We start from the raw sequence: 13,731 nt of genomic DNA, 5'->3' as shown, positions 1-13,731 counted from the left end.
TGCTGCTTGGCCTGCTGTGTTCATCCAGCTCTACACCTTGTTATCTTGTATTTGGATTGTAATAGCTTTCTGCTATAATGCTTTATCTGCAGATTAAATCTGCTTGAGGCTTTTATCTTAAATGAAGGTATGCGTTTTCAGTTGATTGCCTGAAATGATGAGAGGGTGTTTCTTAGAAATCCAAGAATAATAAGCAGATCCGTTAAACTGGAGAATGGTATGCCATATTAGTTTGTTTGTCAGGAGCACCTTCACTCTAAAGGGAACAAGAGCTGTGGGAACTGGCTTTTGTACGGAAAGGTGTGTGGGGAGGAAACCAACTCTAATATAGGAAATGGTAGGTCTAACTGAACCGCGTGCTTTCAGATAGTCACATGACTTTCTTGTTTAACTATCATTGCTGGGGCAATTTTTATCCTGAAACTATGGGATTTATACAGCCCTTCACGAACCTGCAAAAATATAAAAGCAAAAAAAAACTATAAATGGGCCCGAACTACAGTTATTGTTTCAGATCAACAACCTTTTAGCTCAACAGATACTTTCTAAGTATTTCCAGCATTTTCTGTTTTTCTCTCGAAGTTTGAGTGTTTGTATCACCTTGGGGCGGCCCTGCTGCCTCACAGTGCCAAGGACCTGGGTTTGATTCCACCCTCGGGCAACTGTCTGTGTAGAGTTTTCACATTCTTCCCTTGTCTGCTTGGGTTTCCTCTGGTGCTCTGGTTTCCTCCAACAGTCCAAGGATGTGCAAGTTAGGTGGATAGGCCATGCTAAATTACCCATGTTGTCCTGGGATGTGCAGGCTAGGTGGACCAGCCATGGGGAAATGCTGGGTTATAGGGTAGGGGGGTGGGCCTTCGTGGGATGCTGTTTGGAGGGTTAATGTGGATTCAATGGGCCAAATGGCCTGCCTGCACATTGTAGGGATTCTATGAGTCTACAGTTGGTGTGTGAGTGATATAACAGTTGGTATGCTAAATGGTACCATTATGTTTGGCATCCCCAGCACCCTGCATCGTTGACGCTCCTTGGTTAACCAGACTGCTGAATCCATCTCCAGTTAACCATCCTTATGGTGTTTTGATGTAACATGTGACTGAAAATACTCCAAATTAGATTTGAAACATCAGGCAAGACAATCTCAGGCCTCATACTCAATGCAGTGTTTTGGTTACATCAGATCAATGCACAAAGAAACAGGCCATTCAGCCCAACCAGTCCATGCCGGTATTTATACTCCACTCAAGCCTCTTCCAATCTTCATTTATAGCTTCTATCATAACCCTCTATTCCCTTCTTTATCAAATGCTTGTCTAGCTTCTCCTTAAATTAATCTGCACTATTATGATCCCAGCTGATATTGGCCTTGGACAAATCAGATCCCAATTTGAAATCTGGCTCGATACATCATACTTGTTTTTATTTTAAGTGGTGGTAATTCACTAAAACACAAGCACACAAGACAACAGAGTTTCTTTAACGAAAAAACGCATTTCTCACCAAACATTCCTGGTTTATAAGCTTCACAAACTAAATTTTTATCCTAAAGAAACTGAATTCCTGTGAACTATCCTATATGCCTTTATATTTGATTTGATTTATTATTGTCACATGTACAGAAATACAGTGAAAACTATTGTTTTGTGTGCTATCCAGTCAAATCATATCTTACTAATACATCAGAGTAATAGACCAGAGTGTAGAATATAGTGTTACAGCTACATACAATGTGCAGAGAAAGATCAACTTTGATGTATAAGAGGAAAGAGACAAAATTTAGTTTTGACACCCCTCTTATGGTCTCCTCCAAAACTCCCTGAAAGCTTTCAAGTTCTGGGTTTTCTAAACTAGATCCAATTCTTGATCATTCTTAACTAAGAACAAGCTAACACTTTTTCGTGTTTATACTCCCTGTTGTAAACTCCACAGTATAAATAGGCATTCTTCCATTAACAGTCCACGAGATTTGTAATGACTTGCTGTCTGACAAGTCGCTTGCTCTTGGATAAGGTCGCAAATTCACAAATTTTTTTTATATAAAAAATATAAATTAAATACCTTTCATCACTCTATTCACTTAAACCAATTGATGTCGTAACCAGTTTCATAGTCTTTGGGTAAAGAACTTTCTTCTGAATTCTCTGTCGGATTTCTTGATGACTGTCTTATGTTGATGGCGTCATGTTATGCTTTTTCCCACAAGTGGAACCGTTCATTCCATAACCACTCAATTAAAAACTTTTCATAATTGTAAATTCTCTGCTAGGTCACTGCTCAACTACCTTTTCTCAGAAGCAAAAAAGTTAATCCTTTCCTGATATCCATACTCTTGCATTTCTGATGTTATCCATTAAATCCTCTCTGTACCTTCTCCAATTCTTCTATAACCTTTTTTTATAAATAATTTGGATATTGGAACACAGTAAAGGTTCAAAATTTGTCAATGATTTCAAGCCTCCACTGTGACAAGCAACATGAATGATACCACTTACCTATAACAATGGCAGATGGAATTTTAACACACAAGTATCAAGTGATGCACCTTGGCAGAAGGGCTGGGGCGAAGCAGTGTAGACTAAGTATGCGACAGTTCTAAAAAGTGTACAGCAACAGAAGGACCTCAGCTTTCTTAAACAGGCTGCTCTTTTCTTCAAGGCATTGACTGTCCTGGGAGATTGACTGAGTGTCACGCCAGTTGGCTGCTGATTGAGAGTGGTTGTGGACTGTGTCCTGCTTGAGCTGGCAATCCTAAACAAATACTGGTGACCATCATTATAAGCTGCAGATTCATCCTGTATCCTGAAACAGTTCAACTTCAGGATAATTGACATTATTGCAGTGTCACTGGGTAACAGTCATTGAAGTCTGACTCATTCTTGGTCTGAATTTTTGCAGAACGGATTCACCAGGCCCAGGCTGCAGCAGCTAAAGCGAAGAAGGCGTTGCAACAGAAACCGAAGCTGACAACCAAGATTGTGAGTATTATTTACTTGAAAGGTGAGAAAGTTCCTGATTCCAACCCGCTACCTTTTGGTCAGAGCTCAAGAGATAGGACCGCTACACTTGGTTTGTCACGTGATTTGTGACCTCCATAAAGCAGCTTTACTTGCTTCCCTTGAGCTGTGAGAGAGAGAGTTCCCGAGAGAGGTAGCTGCTCTGCACTGATCACTTGTTACTTGGTCACAGCAATATCCTGGCCAGCGCATGCAATAGCTGAAAATAAGAAGTCTAATGACCTCGGAGTCATAGAGATCTAGAGCACAGACAAGGGCTCTTTGACCCATCATGTCCGTGTTTGTCAAAAGCAGCCACCTACCAATCTAATCCCATTTTCCAGCATTTGGCCCATTGTCTTGTTTGCCTTGGCATCACAAGTGTGCATCTAAATACTTCTTAAATGCCAAGAAGGTTTCTGCCTCTATCACCCTTACAAGCAGTGAGTTCCAGATTTCCTCTGGGTTTAAAAAGTATTTTCCTCACATCCTGTCAAACTTCCTCCCCCTTACCATAACTCTGTGCCCCCTGGAAAGTTGGGACTGGCTAGCTGGTGCTGTTATGATTAATGTTTTTCTTTAAATGACTGTCAAAGCTGCCTTTTCTGCCTATTGCTGTGCATTTCCAGAGCCTTCATTCACAGTAGGAGTTCTGGACAGGGAAGCAGTGACTGGGAGCATTTAAAACAAATCATCATTTCAACAGCCCAGCTCGGCACTTTCTCATTATTGGAACTCAAACTTTCATGATCCTGTGCCCTGCTTGGAATCCAATTTGGATCTTGAGTGGGAACACAAATTCAGGAGAGGGTGTATCAGGGAGGTGGAGTTTTGATGATTAGATGGATTTGGCATGACAGAGACTACAAGTCAGAAGATCTGGAAGGAGAAGAATCTTCAATGACCACTATGTCTCACTAACTTGATTGAGTCTTTTGAAGAAGTAACGAAGGGGATTGATGAGGGCAGGGCATGGACGTGATCTATAAGGACTCCTGGGGAGTGTTGCTGAACAAAGAGACCTTGAAGCGCACGTTCATAGTTCCTTGAATTTGGAGTTGCAGATAGATAGGACAGTGAAGAATGCATTTGGTGTGCTTGCCTTTATTGGTCAGCGCTTTGAGTATAGGAGTTGGGATGTCATGTTGTGCCTGTACAGGACATTGGTTAGGCCACTTTTGGAATACTGCGTTCAATTCTGGTCTCCCTGCTTTAAGAAGGACGTTGCAAAACCTGAAAGAGTTCAGAAAAGATTTACAAGGATGTTGCCAGTGTTGGAGGGTTTGAGCAATAGGAAGAGGCAGAATACACTGGGGCTATTTTCCTTGGAGTGTCAGAGGCTGAGGGGTGTTTTTATAGATGTTTATAAAATCATGAGGGGTATGGATAGTGTGAATAGCCAAGGTCTTTTCACCAGGGTAGGGGTGTCCAAAACTAGAGGGCCTTTGTTTAAGATGAGGGGGATAGATTTAAAAGGGATCTAAGGGACAACATTTTCATACAGATGGTGGTGCATGTCAGGTACAAGCTGCTAGAGGAAGTCGTGGAGACTGGTACAGGTACAACTTTTGAAAGGATGGGTATATGAAAAGGAAGGGTTTGGAGGAATATAGGTCAAATGCTGACAAATGTGACTAGATCATTTTAGGATATCTGGTCGGCATGGATGAGTTGGACCGAAGGGTCTGTTTGCATGATGTACAGCTCTATGACTCCATGACTAATTCAGGCTAACTTGAATGAATCAACCTTCTGAGTCCAGAATCTCCTGCCGGGGCTTCTGAATTACCACTCACTCAGTTAAGTCACATTGCTGTAGAATATCAAATAATCATGCAATCCCCAAAGAGGCCTTATGGCACATGGTCTCTATGTCTTGTTCTTGCTCAACCATTAAATGTTTCATTTTTATTCGGTATCTTTTACCTCTTGGTGCTGCCACTTTCTCTGCCACCTAGTTTTGAATTTCCCCAATAATTATACCTCACTTGGGACATTACAATATTTTTTAACAAAACAGTTTTGTACAAGAGCATCAGTTAAAATCTGCTCTGAGCAAGATCCTGTCTCAGTGAGACTGAATATATCAGTGACGTTGGGTGGTGATTGAGCAGCCAAAAGTAGGCAGAGTGACAGTTACTTCCTTTCCATGTGCTGGGAATGGATTTTAATGTCATATTTGTTTTCTCTAGAAGACTTCTGGTAAGGAGAGTGCAACAAAGCTCCCATTCTCTGAGCAGTCTCTGGCATCCCAGGTGTTGGCAGATTCCAGCTTACCTGTAACGCCTGTAACCCCTGTAACTCCAACATTACCAGTTACTCCCACATCACCACCGATATCGACTGATGGCAACAAAGTACCAACAACTAGTGCACCAGAACTGGTTAAATCTGGTCAAAGGTCAGTTATTCCTGGTATATTTAAGTTTTACACAAGACTGTTTTATCATCTTGTTTAATATCTGCTTGAAGCACCAGCTCATCATGTTAGAACAGTGCAATGGATATCTGACATTGTGCTGGCGAAAATGAAAGCAGTGAGATAATCTAAGAGCTTCAGGCTGTTTCAAAACCTCTCAGCTGGTTGTTTGTTTCCAAAGTCTTAGTTCAGTTGATTACCTTTTCTTTCCTGGGTTTTCTCCCCACTTCCTTTGAAGGTGTGGACTAGTGCTGGCCTCTAGTTGGCTGGGAACATGTTCTCCTCAGCAGAGCAGCCAGATTCCACGGACAAGGTAAGTATGATTAGCAGTTGGCTGAGAATTTCACAGCAGAGTTAGGTTCTGCTAATTCACTATAGACCATAGACTGAACATACAATGTTTCTGGGCTTGAGAGCTCAGTACTGCATCCACTGCTAATGATCATTTCCGCAAACAGCTACTGGGAAAGAGGTATCTGGGCAAATATGTCTTCAACTGTTAGTTTTATTTTACCATTTGATGGGAAGGGACATTGCCAATGTTTCTAGAATATATATAGTGCAATATCCAAACCACCACCTCTACCCAACATTCTCTCCCCACCACCCCCAAGAGAGATTCTGGAATGAGAAGATATTGATTCATTCAAGTTAGGCAGATGTAGTCATGATGTCATAGATCTGTACAGCATGCAAACAGACCCTTCACTCCAACTTGTCCATGCCGACCAGATATCCTAAATTAATCTAGCCCCATTTGCGATGCATTTGACCTATATCCCTCTAAACCCTTCCTATTCATGTACCCATCCAGGTGCCTTTCAAAAGTTGTAACTGTACCAGTCTCCACCACTTCCTCTCGCAGCTCATACCACACACGGACCACCCTCTGTGTGAAAATGTTGCCCCTTAGATCCCTTTTAAATCTTTACCCTCTCATTTTTAACAAAGGCCGTCTAGTTTTGGACACCCCTAACCTGGTGAAAAGACCTTGGCTATTCACACTATCCATACCCCTCATGATTTTATAAGCAACTATAAAGACACCCCTCAGCCTCCGATGCTCCAGGGAAAATAGCCCCAGCCTATTTAGCCTCACCCTATAGCTCTAGCTGTCCAACCCTGCCAACATCCTTGTAAATCTTTTCTGAACCTTTTCAAGTTTCACAACATCCTTCCTTTAGCAGGGAGACCAGAATTGAACACATATTTCAAAAGTGGCCTAACCAATATCCTGTACCGGTGCAACATGACCTCCCAACTCCTGTACTCAAAGCATCAATAAAGGCAAGCATACGAAACGCCTTCTTCACTATCCTGTCTACCTGCGACTCTACTTTCGAGGAACTATGAGCCTGCACTAGAAGGTCTCTTTGTTCAGCAACACTCCCCAGAACCTTACCATTAAGTATATAAGTCCTACCCTGATTTGCCTTTCCAAAATGCAGCACGTCACAGTTTCTACATTAATCTCCATCTACCACTCCTTGGCCAATTGGCCCATCTGATCAAGATTCCGTTGAACTCTGAGGTAAACATCTTCGCTACGCACTGCACCTCCAATTTTGGTGTCATCTGCAAACTTACTAACCATACCTCCTATGTTCACAACCACATCATTTATGTAAATGACAAAAAGCAGTGGACACAGCACCGATCCTTGTGGCACACTCCTCCTCAAGGTGCTCCAATCTGAAAAACAACCCTCCATCACTACCCTCTGTTTCTACCTTTCAGCCAGTTCTGTATCCAAATAACTAGTTCTTCCTGTATTCCATGTGATCTAAACTTGTTAACCAGTCTACCAAGAGGAAGAGATAGTAGGAACTGCAGATGCTGGAGAATCCGAGACAACAAGGTGCAGGGCTGGATGAACACAGCAGGCCAAGCAGCATCATAGGAGCAGAGAGGCTGACGTTTCGGGCCTAGACCCTTCATCAGAGGAACCTTGTTGAATGCTTTACTGAAGTCCGTATAGATCATGTCCTTCATCAGTCCTCTTCGTTACTTCTTCAAAAAACTTAATTAAGTTAGTGAGACATGATTTCCCATGCACAAATCCATGTTGACTATCTCTAATCAATCCTTGCCTTTCCAAATACATGTAAATCCTATCCCTCAGGATCCCTTCCAACAACTTGCCTACCACTGATGTCAGGGTCAAAAGTCTATAGTTCCCTGGCTTTTCCTTACTATCTTTCTTAAATAGTGGTACCACGTTAGCCAATCTCCAGTCTTCTGGCACCTCACCTGTTACTATCGATGATATAAATATCTCAGCAAGGGGCCCAGCAATCACCTCCCTCGTTTCCCACAGAGTTCTAAGGTACACCTGATCAGGTCCAGGGGATTTATCTGCCTTGATGCGTTTTAAGCCATACAGCACTACCTCCTCTGTAACATGGACATTTTTCAGCTGTAGCTATTTATTTCCCCAAGTTCTCTATCTTCTATATCCTTCTCCAGAGTAAATGCTAATGCAGATACTTGTTTAGTATCTCGCCCATCACCCACAGATTGCACATATAGGCAGCCTTGCTGATCTTTAAGGGCCCTATTCTCTCCCTAGTTACTCTTTTGTCCTTAATGTATTTGTAGAATCTCTTTGGATTCTCTTTAATCCTATTTGCCAAAGCTATCTCATGTCCCCCTTTTGCCTTCCTGGTTTCCCTCTTAAGTATACTCCTCCTGCCTTTATACTCTTGTACAGGTACAGTCAATCCCTGCTATCTATACATGACATATGCTTCCTTCTTTTTCCTGACCAAAACCTCAATTTCTCTACTCGTCCAGTATTCCCTACACCTACCAGCCTTGTCCTTCACTGTAACAGGAACATACTGTCTCTGAACTCATGTTTCCTCATTTTTGAAGGCTTCCCATTTTCCAACAGTCCCTTTACCTGCGAATATCTGCCCCCAATCAACTTTTGAACGTTCTTGCTCAAATCTGTTAAAATTGGCCTTCCTCCAATTTTGAATTTTAACTTTAGATCCGATCTATCCTTTTCCATTACTAATTTAAAACAAATAGAATTATGATCACTGGCCCCAAAGTGCTTCCCCACTGACACCTTAGTTACCTGTGCAGCCTTATTTCTCAAGAGTAGGTCAAGTTTTTCTCCTTCTCTTGTAGGTACACCCACATACTGAATCAGAAAGTTTTCTCGTACACACTTAACAAATTCCTCTTCATCCAAACCCTTAACACTGTGAAAGTCTCAGTCTATGTTTGGAAAGTTAAAATCCCCTACTGTTAGCATCCTATTATACTTACAGATATCTGAGAACTCCGTACAAAGTTGCTTCTTAATTTCCCGCTGACTGTTGGGGGTTTGATAATACAATCCCAATAAGGTGATCGTCCCTTTCTTATTTCTCAGTTCTACCAAATAACTTGCCTGGAAGTATTCCCAGGAATATCCTCTCTAAGTAAAGCCGTAATGTTATCCCTGATTAAAAACATCACTCCCCTCCTCTCTTGCCTCACCACCCACCTCCAAACTTCTATTCTTCCTATAGTATCTATACCCTGGAACATTATGCTGCCATTCCTGTCCATCCCTGGGTCACGTCTCTGTAATCATACACCATAAAACAAATTAGAGGGGATGTTGCTCACCATCACCTTCTGGGGGCAATTAGAGATGGGCCATGAATTCAGGCCTTGCCAACACACCCTCATCCTGTGAACTAGGTTAGTGGGAGACACCATTGCCAGTGAATCAGGAGATTGTGAATTCTGACATCTCCCAATATTTGATCACATAAATCTGGGCTGATCCTTCTAGTGCAGTACTGAGGGACTACTATAGTGTTGAAGCAGCTGACCTGTGCATTAGAAGTTTAAACCAAAGCTTGATCTGCCCTCTTGAAAATGTCACAATGACACAATTCCAAGACCAGCAGGAGAATTCTTCTTGGTGTCCTGGCTATTAATTATCGATCAATGAACTTCATAGAATGTATGATTTGACCATTGCTGTTTAAGGCGCACAATTTCCCACATTATAATAATGATTGCACTTCAGAAATTCATCATTATCTGTCAAGTGTCTTAGGAAATCATGAGGTTATGAAATGTGCTATGAAATGTAAGTCTTTTTCAGGTCTGGGTGAATACTGAAAGAATAGGTCAGTGAGGTTTGAGATGTATGAACTGCCTTCGGCCAAATTTGTCAGAAACAAAGTTTACTACAATTTCTTCTGAAGAGTTTCTATTTCTTTGCAGTGTTTTGTTAGTGTCCTCACCTACGATGCCTCAGCTTGGGAACCTTTTATCTGGAACACAGCCAGCGCAATACACTGGGCCACAGACACAGGCTCGGATCCTGTCTCAGTCTGTTGCTGCTCCTCTGCCCCAGGTCCGGGTAGTTTCTGCTCAACAAGGTTTAACTTCCACTTCACATCAAACCTCTGTTGTACAACAAGTCCAACAACATCAACATCAGATGCGGCTCCCAGCGGTCACTGCAGCAGCTCACACTAAGGTACTGCCTCAGGTAAGGAGTAGGTACACAGCTTGCTGTGCCCTGCAATTTGTGGCCATGCTCACTTGGAGTGTACAAGTGTTCCCAAACCAAGTTTGTTTCATCTACTTTGGAGCTGATGTTGCATTGAGGTCAATGTGGGAATTTACTTTTTTAGAATTAAAATTTACAGCACAGTACAGCCCATTGAGCCTATCATAGCTTCACCAGCGGTCACTGTTCAATTTGCTTTCGTCCTATTTCCTTGTCCTTTCTTCTTTTTATTAACATTAATACTTCTCAAACGTTTATCCAATTCTGCTTTTAAAATAAGCTGTATCCTCTGTTCCAATCAAGGTATTGCTGTTCAGGATGTACTACTTTGGGCTCTTCCCAAAATGTAAGATTGCCCATTTTTCTGTTTAAAATTTATCTGTTAGATTTCTGCTTGCTCTACAGGACTTTATGTGCCCTTGTGCAACTTTCTGCACTCACCCCACAGATTGCCATCCTATTTTATTTGGTATTGTCAGCAAACTGCCATGTGACTTCTGTTGCGTCTGTGTCTAAAATCCTTCTGTAAATGGAAGATGAAGGATATAGGTCCTGGGCATGCTGCTATCTACACCCTGCAGTCTTAATATTCATTTACTTCCACTGTTGTTTTTATTCCTTCTCCAAGTGGCTATATTCTTGCTAATATTGTATACTCCGATTTCAGTAACAGGTTGAGCATATTTTGAGCAAATAGCAGGAAACCCTCACTGAATATATTGTGCAGCATCTAATTCAAGGTTACATTGAACTGATAGGACATGGGATTGGAATTCTCTGCCTTACTGGTTGAACGCCCGAATAAATAATTTGTTGGACACTACTATATATGAGAGACTCATCATGGTTTCATTTTATTTCTAACATATTACAATGTCTTTGGGCAGAATATGCCATGAGAACAGAGGAACAGCTGCAGCATTAGCATGTCTAATAGTGATCTTATTATTCACGACAGGACTGAATGGGCTGCTTCAGATTGGAATAGTGTTGGAGGTGGCAGTGTGTCTAGAGTGTGACATAATTAAAATTGTCCAAATAGTTGAGAGTTTTACGAATGAGAGATGGGTTTTCTGATTCTGTAATAATTCTTGCAGTCTATTCTGACGGTGCCAGTAAAGGCTCAGTCTGGTGCCAGTACTGTCCACATCCAGCAGGGCTCTGCAAAAACCAATCTGACGATGGCTGGAATCAGCGCTGCTTCCAAAACTGTGTCCAGCACATTGAACAGCACCACATCCAGCTCTGCCAGCATCATCATACAGAGTGTAGCTGGACAAAGCATCATGAGGCAGGTGGGTACAGGAACAGCAAACCTTTGCTTGGATTGGGTTGTGGAGGGGGGAAAGGAGGGGGACATATTGTTAGTGAAGTTGTTTTCTGGTGACATTGGTGGCCATGACATTTTCCTTCTTTCATTGTGAGCTGCACTAGGTGTGAATCTAGTGTTGTAGACTGGAGCTTTGGCATAACAGTTTTCAACTTTCTCTTTTCTGATATCTTCAGTAGCCAGGTCTTTGCTCCCATCAGGTGCATCAGTTACTATTGTCTGCACTTGGAGAGTTTGAATATTACTAAGCTGGAGAGGGTTCAGACGAGATTTACCAGGATATTGCCTGGAAAGGAGAGTTTGAGTTATAAGGAGAGGCTGGAAAGGCTGGGACTTTTTCACTGGAGCGTAGGAGGTTGCAGGTGACCTTATAGAGGTTTATAAAATCATGAAGGATATAGATAAGATGAATGGTAACTGTCTTTTCCCTAGGGTTGGGGATTTCAAGACTAGGGGGCATACTTTTAAGGTGAGAGGAGAAAAATTTTAAAAAGCCATGAGAGGCAGTCGTTTTGCACACAAAGTGATTTGTGTGTGGAGTCAACTTCCACAGAAAGTGGTGGATGTGGTTACAATTACAGTGTTTAAAAGACATTTGGATATATACATGATTAAGAAATGTTTGGAGGGATATGGGCCAAGCACAGGCAGGTGGGACTAGTTTAGTTTAGGACTATGTTCGGCATGGACTGGTTAAACCGAAGGGTCTATTTCCATTCTGTATGACTCTGCAACTCTTTGAATCATGATCCTTTGCAGAGACACCTTCATTGTAGAATCGTGTGTGATTTCAATCTGCTCTGCTCATGCTTGAGTTTCCTCCAACGATAGGGAAAGGCAATGTTTTATTTTAAAAAAATAGTTTGCTTCTAAACCCTCTGGTTTTCCAGTTACATAACCACATCTTCTATTGAAATAGCGCTTCAACCCAAACGGGAGACAATACTAATTCCATTGCTCTTGGGATACAGCAGAGGCCACAGTCAACTACAATTCATTGAATTAGCTCATTGAATCACTCAAGTTCCTTATTTGAGACTGGGCATGTGATGACTGAAGTTCCTTCTCTGTATTTGGTGTTTCTATGGCACCTCCTGGAGCTTCACATCACCTAGTAAATTGCTGCTGATACATTGTCAAAGGCACTTTGTAAAATAACTGAACTGTGATCTGAGCAGCAGACTTTGGATTAACAGTCTGTGTTTTACCAGGTTTCTGGCAGGGCTAAGATTCCCATTTATAGGTCTAACTCTGGTTATTAAAGCTGAGAGTTGTGAATAAATGCCTGCCGTAATTGATTGGAGAATATTTTTGTCTAGGTTGCTATTGCAGGCCAACTTGGGGTGAAGACACAGTCCAGTACTGGGATCCCACTTACAGCAACAAACATCCGGACCAAGGGCAAAGATGTTCTGCGATTGGCACCTTCCTCCATCACCACTGACTCCAAGGGCCAGACTGTGCTTCGCATCACACAGGACATGATGGCCACACTGACCAAAGCACCAGTTACTACAGTGAAACTCACCCCAGACTTGCTGGGTGGTAAAGGCATTTCAGCCACTTTACACGTCACCCCTGCCATGCAGCCAACTGACTCCATGGTGAAGGCACCTACCAGCACCACCTCTTCCACCACCTCCACAGTGGTCAAGGTTACACCAGACTTAAAAGTAACTGAGGCAAGCAGCACGGCCATCCGACTGATGCCTGCACTGGCTGTAACAGTGGCTGACCAGAAGGCTAAGGCTAGTGCTCCTCTCTCTTCAACAGACACTAAACCGGCAGCTACCATCAGACTAATGCCTGGACTAGGTGTCATTCCCAAATCAGGACAGGCCATTGCTGTGGCAACTTCCAGCAAACTGTTCACTGCTGCTGGTACAATGACCTCAGCAGCAGTAACTCTGGCAACAGCGGGATCAAAGGCAATCACTAAAGTAACACCAACAGCTGGGCTGCCAATCTCTATAGGAACAGGCACTGCCACAGTGAGGCAGGTTCCTGTCAGTGCAACCATGGTGTCTACGACACAGGCGGTAAGTTTAAATCACTGACTCATTCATCCTTGGCAATTGCATTTCTGCCCACAGGAAGTATTTCAGGAGGCCCAACAACAATGACCCCTAACCATGACAGCGTGTGTTCTCCATGACTTGACTCCTGTCTCAGTCACCTCTCTGTATCCTCTATCCTACATTTAGCGTACCAAATGGAAATGTTTTAAAACTCATACTTTACTTTTAAATCTCCTATGTTCTTTGCCCTCCTTATCTTTGTAACTTGCTGTCCCTCAAAGACCTTTGAGATATCTAACCTCCTCCAATTTTCACCTCTTAGATATGCTGAACCTGAATAATTTCACCTTTGGTAGACATGTCCTAAACTTAAGAATTTCCTTCCCAGAAATCTCAACCTTTTGCTTTTTAAAAGGTACTTATTTGACTTAAGTTTTGGCTACCAGTCC

General features: G+C 42.3%; 1 protein-coding gene across 1 annotated transcript in view; it reads left to right on the top strand.

The window, feature by feature from the left end:
* nfrkb (nuclear factor related to kappaB binding protein) overlaps positions 1–13,731 on the top strand; it is a 96,221-nt gene that overhangs the window by 58,600 nt on the left and 23,890 nt on the right. Inside the window, exons 18-23 of the mRNA XM_048615380.1 lie at positions 244–337; positions 2,896–2,975; positions 5,186–5,394; positions 9,643–9,913; positions 11,032–11,229; positions 12,584–13,303. Of these exons, the coding sequence (XP_048471337.1) occupies positions 244–337; positions 2,896–2,975; positions 5,186–5,394; positions 9,643–9,913; positions 11,032–11,229; positions 12,584–13,303 (1,572 nt within the window). The remainder of the gene's footprint in view (positions 1–243; positions 338–2,895; positions 2,976–5,185; positions 5,395–9,642; positions 9,914–11,031; positions 11,230–12,583; positions 13,304–13,731) is intronic.

This window comes from Rhincodon typus, chromosome 32 (genome assembly GCF_021869965.1).
Source record: "Rhincodon typus isolate 14 chromosome 32, sRhiTyp1.1, whole genome shotgun sequence".
NCBI classification, from domain to species: domain Eukaryota; kingdom Metazoa; phylum Chordata; class Chondrichthyes; order Orectolobiformes; family Rhincodontidae; genus Rhincodon; species Rhincodon typus.
Note: the sequence above shows the minus strand (reverse complement) of the source record. Positions and strands in the feature narration are given on the sequence as shown.